The 11,642-nt window shown below is 63.6% G+C and overlaps 1 protein-coding gene across 1 annotated transcript; it reads right to left on the reverse strand.

Annotated features, from left to right (window-relative positions):
• Positions 1-3,813: 3,813 nt before the first annotated feature.
• Positions 3,814-5,808, reverse strand: LOC135317438 (apoptosis-associated speck-like protein containing a CARD). Its single transcript, XM_064473726.1, has 2 exons — positions 5,530-5,808; positions 3,814-4,211 (listed from the first exon to the last, which is right to left on the reverse strand). Exons 1-2 carry the CDS (start codon positions 5,795-5,797, stop codon positions 3,829-3,831), a joined length of 651 nt encoding a protein of 216 aa, XP_064329796.1. The 5' UTR covers positions 5,798-5,808; the 3' UTR covers positions 3,814-3,828.
• Between the last annotated feature and the right edge of the window lie 5,834 nt (positions 5,809-11,642).

The following is an 11,642-nucleotide window of genomic DNA, read 5'->3' on the forward strand; positions in this document are numbered from 1 at the left end:
GGGCACTGGGAGCCCACACTGGGCGCACTGGGAGCCCACACTGCAAGCACTGGGAGCCCAGACTGGGAGCCCACACTGGGAGCACTGGGAGCCCAGACTGGGAGCACTGGGAGCCCACACTGGGAGCCCAGACTGGGGGCACTGGGAGCCCAGACTGGGAGCACTGGGAGCCCACACTGGGAGCCCGCACTGGGACCACTGGGAGCCCACACTGGGAGCACTGGGAGCCCACACTGGGGCATTGGGAGCCAACACTGGGGTACTGGGAGCCCAGACTGGGAGCACTGGGAGCCCAGACTGGGAGCACTGGGAGCCCACACTGGGAGCACTGGGAGCCCAGACTGGGGGCACTGGGAGCCCGCACTGGGGGCCCGCACTGGGAGCACTGGGAGCCCACACTGGGAGCCCGCACTGGGGGCACTGGGAGCCCACACTGGGAGCCCAGACTGGGGACACTGGGAGCCCAGACTGGGGACACTGGGAGCCCACACTGGGAGCACTGGGAGCCCGCACTGGGAGCACTGGGAGCCCACACTGGGAGCCCACACTGGGGGCACTGGGAGCCCACACTGGGAGCACTGGGAGCCCAGACTGGGAGCACTGGGAGCCCACACTGGGAGCCCACACTGGGAGCACTGGGAGCCCGCACTGGGAGCCCACACTGGAAGCACTGGGAGCCCAGACTGGGAGCACTGGGAGCCCGCACTGGGAGCACTGGGAACCAGCACTGGGAGCCCAGACTGGGAGCACTGGGAGCCCAGACTGGGGGCACTGGGAGCCCACACTGGGAGCCCACACTGGGATCCCCGACTGGGGGCACTGGGAGCCCACACTGGGGGCACTGGGAGCCCGCACTGCGAGCACTGGGAGCCCACACTGGAAGCACTGGGAGCCCACACTGGGAGCACTGGGAGCCCACACTGGGAGCCCACACTGGGAGCACTGGGAGCCCACACTGGGAGTCCAGACTGGGGGCACTGGGAGCCCACACTGGGAGCACTGGGAACCAGCACTGGGAGCCCACACTGGGAGCACTGGGAGCCCACACTGGGAGCACTGGGAGCCCACACTGGGAGCCCGCACTGGGAGCACTGGGAGCCCAGACTGGGAGCACTGGGAGCCCACACTGGGAGCCCACACTGGGAGCCCAGACTGGGAGCCCAGACTGGGAGCACTGGGAGCCCACACTGGGAGCACTGGGAGCCCGCACTGGGAGCCCACACTGGGAGCACCGGGAGCCCACACTGGGGGCACTGGGAGCCCAGACTGGGAGCACGCACTGGGAGCACTGGGAGCCCGCATTGGGGGCACTGGGAGCCCAGACTGGGAGCACTGGGAGCCCACACTGGGAGCCCGCACTGGGGGCACTGGGAGCCCACACTGGGAGCCCAGACTGGGGACACTGGGAGCCCACACTGGGAGCACTGGGAGCCCAGACTGGGGGCACTGGGAGCCCAGACTGGGGGCACTGGGAGCCCACACTGGGGGCACTGGGAGCCCAGACTGGGAGCACTGGGAGCCCACATTGGGAGCCCAGACTGGGGGCACTGGGAGCCCACACTGGGAGCCCAGACTGGGGACACTGGGAGCCCACACTGGGAGCACTGGGAGCCCAGACTGGGGGCACTGGGAGCCCAGACTGGGGGCACTGGGAGCCCGCACTGGGGGCACTGGGAGCCCACACTGGGGGCACTGGGAGCCCACACTGGGAGCCCACACTGGGAGCACTGGGAGCCCGCACTGGGAGCCCAGACTGGGGGCACTGGGAGCCCGCACTGGGGGCACTGGGGGCACTGGGAGCCCGCACTGGGAGCCCACACTGGGGGCACTGGGAGCCCACACTGGGAGCCCACACTGGGGGCACTGGGAGCCCGCACTGGGGGCACTGGGAGCCCGCACTGGGGGCACTGGGAGCGTCGGGCGGGGACGTGTCGCGGGGCCTCGTTTCCCTCTGCCTTTATTGACCGGGAACCTCGTCCCGTGTCGCCGCCCTCGGGGGCTGCTGCGGCTTCCGGAACCTTCCCGAGGGTCCCCAGAAGCATCTCGAGGGTCCCCAGAAGCATCTCGAGGGTCTCCAGAAGCATCTCGAGGGTCCCCAGAAGCATCTCGAGGGTCTCCAGAAGCATCTCGAGGGTCCCCAGAAGCATCTCGAGGGCCTCCAGAAGCATCTCGAGGGTCCCCAGAAGCATCTCGAGGGTCTCCAGAAGCATCTCGAGGGCCTCCAGAAGCATCTCGAGGGTCTCCAGAAGCATCTCGAGGGCCTCCAGAAGCATCTCGAGGGTCCCCAGAAGCATCTCGAGGGTCCCCAGAAGCATCTCGAGGGCCTCCAGAAGCATCTCGAGGGTCCCCAGAAGCATCTCGAGGGCCTCCAGAAGCATCTCGAGGGCCTCCAGAAGCATCTCGAGGGTCCCCAGAAGCATCTCGAGGGTCTCCAGAAGCATCTCGAGGGTCCCCAGAAGCATCTCGAGGGTCTCCAGAAGCATCTCGAGGGTCCCCAGAAGCATCTCGAGGGTCCCCAGAAGCATCTCGAGGGTCCCCAGAAGCATCTCGAGGGTCCCCAGAAGCATCTCGAGGGTCTCCAGAAGCATCTCGAGGGTCCCCAGAAGCATCTCGAGGGTCCCCAGAAGCATCTCGAGGGCCTCCAGAAGCATCTCGAGGGTCTCCAGAAGCATCTCGAGGGTCTCCAGAAGCATCTCGAGGGCCTCCAGAAGCATCTCGAGGGTCCCCAGAAGCATCTCGAGGGTCTCCAGAAGCATCTCGAGGGTCCCCAGAAGCATCTCGAGGGTCCCCAGAAGCATCTCGAGGGCCTCCAGAAGCATCTCGAGGGTCTCCAGAAGCATCTCGAGGGCCTCCAGAAGCATCTCGAGGGTCTCCAGAAGCATCTCGAGGGCCTCCAGAAGCATCTCGAGGGTCTCCAGAAGCATCTCGAGGGTCTCCAGAAGCATCTCGAGGGTCCCCAGAAGCATCTCGAGGGTCTCCAGAAGCATCTCGAGGGTCCCCAGAAGCATCTCGAGGGCCTCCAGAAGCATCTCGAGGGTCTCCAGAAGCATCTCGAGGTTCTCCAGAAGCATCTCGAGGGTCCCCAGAAGCATCTCGAGGGTCTCCAGAAGCATCTCGAGGGTCTCCAGAAGCATCTCGAGGGTCTCCAGAAGCATCTCGAGGGTCCCCAGAAGCATCTCGAGGGTCTCCAGAAGCATCTCGAGGTTCTCCAGAAGCATCTCGAGGGTCCCCAGAACCATCTCGAGGGTCCCCAGAAGCATCTCGAGGGTCTCCAGAAGCATCTCGAGGGCCTCCAGAAGCATCTCGAGGGTCCCCAGAACCATCTCGAGGGTCCCCAGAAGCATCTCGAGGGTCTCCAGAAGCATCTCGAGGGTCTCCAGAAGCATCTCGAGGGTCCCCAGAAGCATCTCGAGGGTCCCCAGAAGCATCTCGAGGTTCTCCAGAAGCATCTCGAGGGTCCCCAGAACCATCTCGAGGGTCCCCAGAAGCATCTCGAGGGTCCCCAGAAGCATCTCGAGGGTCCCCAGAACCATCTCGAGGGTCCCCAGAAGCATCTCGAGGGTCTCCAGAAGCATCTCGAGGGTCTCCAGAAGCATCTCGAGGTTCTCCAGAAGCATCTCGAGGGTCCCCAGAGGCATCTCGAGGGTCTCCAGAAGCATCTTGAGGGCCTCCAGAAGCTTCTTGAGGCCTCTCACAGGTCAAGGGGTCCCGAAGGGGTTGGGGGGGGGCGGGGGGCGGAAGGTACAACCTGGGGTGGTACAACCGGGGGCCGCAGGGGTTTTGGGGGTTCAAGGGGTCCTGACGAGCTCGGGGTGGGGTGGGGGGAGGTCAGGGGGCCCCCGGCCCCCCAGTTTGCACCATCTCCCCCCCGTCCCCATCCCGGCCCCCCCCCGCCCCCTCCAGCTCCTCCATCAGGAAGGGGTGCAGGCGGCGCAGGGCGCAGAGGAAGCGCCGGTGACCCCGCCGGCCCCACGCCGGGGCGGTGGCCAACAGCCGCCGCATCTGGTCCTGCGGGGTGGCCCCGGCGGCCACCGCGGCCGCCTCCTCGGGGGCCAGCACCCCCCCCGCCTCCAGGCCGTCCAGCAGCGCCGGCACCCCCCGCACCCGCTGGATCAGGTCGCCCCGGTGCCGCGCCACGAAGCGCTCCTCCGGCGACGGGGCGGTCGCCTGGTCGGTGACGTCATCGGCGCGGTCGCGGGGGCGGTGGGGGTCTGTAAGGGTGGGGGGTGGGGTGGGGGGGTGGGGCCGGTCAGCCGCCGGCGCAGCCCGTTGGACCCCCCAGCTCTTGGTGCCGCCCAACGCGACGAGCAATGAAACGGCCGACCCCCACCCGACCCCCCACCCAACCCCTGACGTAACCCCCACCCAACCCAACCCCCAACCCCCACCCGACCCCCAACCCAACCACCAACCCATCCCCCACCCAACTGAACCCCCACCCAACCCAACCCAACCCCAACCCAACCCAACCCACCCAACACAACCCCACCCAACCCCCACCCAACCGACCCCCACCCAACCCAACCAAACCCCCAACCCATCCCCAACCCCAACCCCCACCCAACCCCTGATGTAACCCCCACCCAACCCAACCCCCACCCGACCCCCAACCCAACCACCAACCCATCCCCTAACCCAACCCCCACCCAACTGAACCCCCACCCAACCCAACCCAACCCCAACCCAACCCAACCCCCAACCCAACACAACCCACCCAACACAACCCCCACCCAACCCCCACCCAACCGACCCCCACCCCAACCCCCACCCAACCAAACCCCCAACCCATCCCCCAACCCAACCCCAACCCCCACCCAACCCCACCCCCCACCCCAACCCCCACCCAACCCAACCCCAACCCCCACCTAACCCACAACCCAACCCATCCCCCAACCCCAACGCAACCCCCACCCAACCCAACCCCCAACACAACCCCCACCCAACCCAACCCCCACCCAACCCCCACCCAACCCCCAACCCACAACCCATCCCCCAACCCAACCCCCACCCAACCCAACCCCCAACCCATCCCCCAACCCTCAACCCAACCCCCACCCACCCCAACCCCCACCCAACCCAACCCAACCCCCACCCACCCCAACCCCCACCCAACCCAACCCCTACCCGACCCACAACCCAACCCCCACCCAACCCAACCCCCACCCAACCCCCACCCGACCCCCAACCCATCCCCCAACCCTCAACCCATCCTCCAACCCAACCCCACCCAACCCAACCCAACCCCTATCCGACCCACAACCCAACCCCCACCCAACCCACAACCCAACCCCCACCCGACCCACAACCCAACCCCCACCCAACCCCCACCCGACCCACAACCCAACCCCCACCCAACCCAACCCCTATCCGACCCACAACCCAACCCCCACCCAACCCACAACCCAACCCCCACCCGACCCACAACCCAACCCCCACCCAACCCACAACCCGACCCCCACCCAACCCAACCCCACCCCAACCCCCACCCCAACCCCCACCCCACCCCCACCCCACCCCCCGCCCTCTCACCCTCACCCCCAACCAATCCATCCGCCAGATCCCTCCGCTGGATGCGCCGCAGCGCCTCGGCCGCCACCGCCGCCCCATAGCCTTCCCCATAGCAGCCGACCAGCAGCTCGGTGAGGCCGAGGGCGTCGGCCCCCTCCATCCGCCCGCGGGGGATGGTGCCGTAACCGGCCGCCACCGGCAGCCGGTTCAACGTCGCCTTCAACCGGTTCAACTCGGCGGCCAAAAGCTCCTCCAGCGCCCGTTGGATGCGATCCCGGTGCCCGGCCATGTTGGGTGGGGGGGGTGTGGGGTGGGGGGGTGTGGGGTGGGGGAGCACCCGATGGCCCGGGGTCCCCGGCGCCTGCGCCGTCGGGGGGGGAGGGGGACACACACACAGGAAGGATATGGGGGGTGGGGTGAGTCGGGCCTCGCCGCGACGGGAGGTTTGGAGGCCCGGGGGGGGGGGTGGGGGGGTGGGGGGGAGGGGTGATGATGGGGGAGGGGAAGGGGCCCCCCGCAACGCTTGGGTCCTCTCCTGTGTTTTGGGGAAGGAAGCGGGGGGCCCCACCCCCACCCCTCGGCACCCACATGCTGTGCTGGGATGGGGGGGGGGGCTGGGTGGTCACCCCAGGTGCCTGGGTGCCTCGCCCACCCCCCACCCCCCACCCAACGTGGTGGGACCCCCGGCGGAGGCGGGGGAGGGGCAAATTGGGCACCTCGAAACCCGGGCTCCGGTTGGGGCCAATCAGGACGAGAGAGACATCGAGGTGCAGAGAGGGGCAACGAAGGTGGGGAGGGGTCTGGGGAACAAGGCCGATGGGGATTGGCTGAGGGGGCTGGGGGCGGGGTTTAGCCTGGGGAAGGGGAGGCCGAAGGGACCTTCTCGCTCTCTGCAGCCCCCTGAGAGGGGCTGGAGTGGGCGGGTGGTGGTGGGTGGGGGGTCGATCTCTTCTCGCAGGCGATTGGACGAGAGGAAACGGGCTTAGGCTGCGTCGGGGGGGAGGTTTAGGCCTGAGATTAGGGACAATTTCTTGACTAAAAGGCCAGGGCTGGGCAGAGGCTGCCCGGGGGGGGGTGGGGGGTGGGGGAGTCACCGCCCCCGGGGTGGGGGTGGGTTCGAACACCGTGTAGACCTTGGGGACGTGGTTTAGGAGGCCTTGGGGGGGTGGGGGTGGGGTTGGCCTTGAGGATCCTCGCGGTCTTTTCCAACCTTCGTGATCCTACGTGTGGAGGGGACCCTCCCTTTGACCCCCCGCCCCCGGCACGAGCCGCCCTCCAGCCGCCGCCAAACAAAGCCTCGGTGTCGCCTTTTGGCTCGTCGGAGGAGAAGCCGGGACTAACCGCAGGCTTAACCTTAAAACCTGAGCCGGTTTTTTTTCAGCCCAAACCCGCGGCCCGAGGGATCCGAACGGCCCCGCGCGGCGACGCGCGACGGCAGCGCCAGGCCCGCCGGGCGAGACCCGCCGACGGAGGAACGTCCTCCCGCGAGGAAGACGAGGGAGGCCGCGGCCTGTGAGGCGGCGACCCCAGCGGAGGCCGCAGGGACTGGGGGGAAGGTGATTTTGGGGGTGGGCGGGGGGAGATGGCGACCCCCCAGCTCGAGGGACGAAAGGCAAGGGACCTCGGTGGCACCCAAGGGACCCCTGAGGACACCCAGGGGACCCCATGGGGACAGCCCAAGGGACCCCTGAGGACACCCAAGGGACCCATGGGGACCTCAGGGACACCCAAGGAACAGCCCAAGGGACCCCATGGGGACCTCAGGGACACCCAAGGAACAGCCCAAGGGACCCCATGGGGACCTCAGGGACACCCAAGGTAACCATGGGGACCTCAGGGACACCCAAGGGACAGCCCAAGGGACCCCTGAGGACACCCAAGGGACACCTGTGGATGCCCAAAGAACCCATTGGGACATGGGGGGACACCCAAGGGACCCCATGGGGACCTCAGGGACACCCAAGGGACCCCTGAAGACACCCAAGGGACCCCATGGGGACCTCAGGGACACCCAAGGGACCCATGGGGACCTCAGGGACACCCAAGGGACAGCCCAAGTGACCCCTGAGGACACCCAAGGGACATCTGTGGATGCCCAAAGAACCCATTGGGACATGGGGGGACACCCAAAGGACCCCATGGGGACCTCAGGGACACCCAGGGGACCATGGGGACCTCAGGGACACCCAAGAGACAGCTCAAGGGACCCCTGAAGACACCCAAGGGACCCCATGGGGACCTCAGGGACACCCAAGGGACCCCTGGGGACACCCAAGGGACACCCGTGGATGCCCAAAGAACCCATTGGGACATGGGGGGACACCCAAGGGACCCCCAAGAGACCCCATGGGGACCTCAGGGACACCCAAGGGACAGTCCAAGGGACCCCCGAGGACACCCAAGGGACCCCATGGGACATGGGGGACACCCAGGGGACCCCTGAGGACATGCGGCAACGACCCCAGCGGAGGCCGCAGGTGACTTGGGGCGGGGCTGGAAAGGAATAACAAGGAAAAGAAAGGCACCGACCTTTACTCAGAGGTTCACCTCATCCAGGGCTGAACGGGCTCCTGGTTCGTCGTCGTGGCGTCCCCGAGGCCCACGCGGCAGGGGTTACTCCCCACCCCCCTCCTCCGCGCTGGGCGGTTCCGCTCCCGGCTCGTCCTCCTTGTTAGAGGCCGACGAGCGGCGTATTTCGACGCTGCATCGCCTTGAGCTCCCGAAAGGGCCTCACCCACCTTCCCTAACCCAATTATTCCCTTATTTTCCTTCTCCCGCCTCTCCAATTCCTTTCCCGCTCGATTCCCAAACGTTGTCGGGCTATTTTTAAACCCCAACGGGGTTGAACCTTCCCGGCCTCTTCCCGACGCCGAAGGGACGCCGAAGAGGGCGTCCTTTAAAGCCGCCGCCGCGAACCGCCCAGCGGGTTCCTCGAAGGAACCCGTAGATTTCCCCGTCCCGGAGCCACCCGTAACCCCCTCCTCCCATTATATTCCTCGGGTGGCTCCGTCGGCCACCAATAATTACAAAATTCGGTGAAAAACTTCCCCCGAAGGGAGCCGCTCCCCGCATCCCTCCAATAAACACCCCAAAAGTGATTTTTTTAAAAAAATTTACATTTTTTTTTCCCCCAACTCCCTCCCCTTCCTGCCCCCACCCCACCTGACAACAGAACAACCCCTTGGATCGCTCCGTCGACGCGAACCTCTCCGATCGCCCTCTCCCACCCCACCCCCACCCCACCGTAGGGCCGGCCTAAGCCCGCCGTCCCTTCCCCTCCCGCGCCGGCGGGAGGCCTTTGGTGGGGGCGGGAGCTGGTGGGCTGAATATTTGCCACCCCGGGCCAACAGGCCGTCGCCCTTTCGACCAAATGCTGCCTTTTGGGTGAAATTTCCTCATTAGAATAGCATTATAATACCAAAACGCTCCTCCACCCCAAAAGTTACCCGCCTCTAAGGCGCGACCGCCCCTCCCCGGGCGCGCGCTTGGAATTCCTTCTAGTCTAAGCTTTGAAAAGTAAAGGGAGGAGGTTTTGCACCGATCGGAATAAAGGTGCGTCCGACCAGAGTCACTCGAGCTCCACCTGAATGATTAAAAACAGTTTAAAATGTGTGAAGGGAAAGAGGGCGTCGGGGAAGAGCCCATCGCGTGCCACTGGCCTCTGGGAGCAGTCGATGGGCTGAGCTTCCCTCCCTCCCCCGCTGGGGATCCCCGATTTTGGGGTTTCGATGCAGACGTTTGCGCCGTGTGCTGGATAACCCGGAGATAGTCTCAGCCTAACCTCCGAAAGGGCTTTGCCCGAGTGGAGCCGAGGGAAAGAGGGAAGGAATAGAGTGGTTTAGAGAAGCGGTTTATTCAGCTTGTCATGAGCCCGAAGCCTTATCACCCATAAACCCAGCATTTACAGTTTATTCGGAGGACTAAAGGCCTCTCATCTTTAAACCGGGTTGCGTAGGTTAAGGCGGCCTTACTTAGGAACGGGCTCGGTCCTGACACCACTCTTCGACTCCCCTTTATATTTAAGACGGCGTTTTTTGGAAAGGCGAGAACGTGCCCGATGCAGAATTAAGGGCTTGGGTAAGGTTGTAATTTGCTTAAACGCCGTGAAAAAAGCCACGGTGCAAAAGCAAGTTGCACCTAGACAAAAATCCCCGCCTCGCACGGGCAGTTTCCCGCCCAAAATAAGCTTTACGGCCAGCGCGAGCTTTTCTGGTTTTATTTATGAGTGTCTACAGCGTTTGCTCTTTGAGCACAGATCTTGTGGTAAATCAGGAGCCTCCAGCTCAAGTTTTTAACCCTCTTACCCTTAGATTTATAGGAAAAAAAAAAATCGCTAAAAAGTCATTGTGAAAATGCTTCTGGTCGAAATACAGACTCAGCCTAAACCTCCTGGTCTAAGCGGGGACAACCCGTTCAGCCAAAACGATGACGCGGCAGCGACGGAGGATCGTAACAACGCGTCACCCACGTTCTTTCCTTCAAGGTTGATTCAAAAACCACCAGGGACCATCATAAACCGTCGCCCCTTTGAAACCAGCGACCCCCCCCTCCCCGAGCTTTCCCGGGGGCAAAGGGGGTGTCAGAGGCCTTTGGCCGCAGGGCCAAGGTGATGGAAGTATTGAAAAAAAAATAAAGTCAGCAGAAGCATCAGTCCTGAAACACAGGGACTATTTTAACCACGACAGCCCAGCCTGGATTTGAAAGCAGAGCCGGCGCCTCGAATAGCCTAAGGTCTTAGATCCGCTTCTTCAGACTAATCTGACCCCCTCGAGGCAGACAAGGGCGTCCCTTGGGGCGGGTGTCGTCGCATTTCAGAGTCTTAAGGTCGACCGCTGACTGTCAAGCGAGACCAAAAAACCCTCTAATTTTCCGTTAGGCAGCGAGAGGGGACCTGGTGACAAGAAACAAGGGCAAAAGGAAGCCATTAGCAGCAACCAGATGGAAAACTATTTAAAGGAAAACTATTAACGTCAAGAGAAAGACGTAAGAGTGTGTAGTAACCACAAAAAGTCTCAACACCGAGACCAACCGGCCGTCAAGGCCAACAGAAGGGAGCTTAAACTGGTTGGTTTTCAGAGCGCTTCCTGTTCCGCCAGGCTAAGCTGGGAACCTGCCGTTAAATTAGAAAAAAAGGGTAAAAACAAAAGCCCCAAACACGAGAAACACAAAGCCCCGTGTCCACAGCGGCCCAGCCGACGGCCCGGCGGGGCAGAAACCAGGCCCCGGGGAGATTTTAAAGACATTTCTTGCCCTTCCCAACACCCTCCTGATGCCTCAGTGCCTCCTTCTCGTCTGAACCGCCCGTTCTTGTCATTGGAGAGCCTCGGCTTCGCTTCGACTTTAGTCAAATTAGGTGAGATTCGCACGTCGCCGCGGGCCGCGCTAAGGCCCGGCGTAAGGTTCGCCGAGGAAGGCGGCGTTTCGAGCCCGCCGAACTGCCCGCGAAGCCGACTGCTGGCTCCGGTGCTCAGAGGCCGACGTGGTTAAACAACTACAATTCCGTTTCGTCAACCTCCGACACGGAAAAAAAAATAAATTCAAATTTCAAAATAACGAGATCAGCTCAAAATCCGTGAAACGCGTGCGCGCGTCCCCAGAGCACACGTGATAAAAATAAGGCAGCGACGCTGGCGTGCAACGGCAAGAGACGGGAAGAAAATATTAAAAAACAGGTGTTTCAGGCATTAGTTAAAAAGAAAAATAAAAATTTGAGCGGCATTTTAAACAAAAAAAAACCCAAATGAACATTTCTCTTCCTGCGCTTTCTTCCGGTTATTTGCAGGCAGGCATCAAAGAACCCATTGGGACATGGGGGGCACCCAAGGGACCCCTGAGGACACCCAGGGGACCCCATGGGGACATGGGGGGCACCCAAGGCACCCGATGGGGACATGGGGGGCAGCCAAGGGATGCCTGAGGACACCCAGGGGACCCCATGGGGACATCCAAGGGACCCCTGAGGACACCCAAGGGACACCTGTGGATGCCCAAAGAACCCTTTGGGACATGGGGGAACACCCAAGGGACACCCAAGAGACCCTATGGGGACCTCAGGGACACCCAAGGGACAGCCCAAGGGACCCTTGGGGGCACCCAAGGGACACCTGTGGATGCCCAAAGAACCCACTGGGACA

Source organism: Phalacrocorax carbo, chromosome 26 (genome assembly GCF_963921805.1).
Source record: "Phalacrocorax carbo chromosome 26, bPhaCar2.1, whole genome shotgun sequence".
NCBI lineage: Eukaryota > Metazoa > Chordata > Aves > Suliformes > Phalacrocoracidae > Phalacrocorax > Phalacrocorax carbo.

Excerpts from the sequence above, each read along its gene's own strand:
- LOC135317438 (XM_064473726.1), bottom strand. The coding sequence starts at position 5,797 with ATGGCCGGGCACCGGGATCGCATCCAACGGGCGCTGGAGGAGCTTTTG. Across the intron at positions 4,212-5,529 it reads TGGATTGGTTGGGGGTGAGG|ACCCCCACCGCCCCCGCGAC; the intron begins GTGAGAGGGCGG and ends CCACCCTTACAG.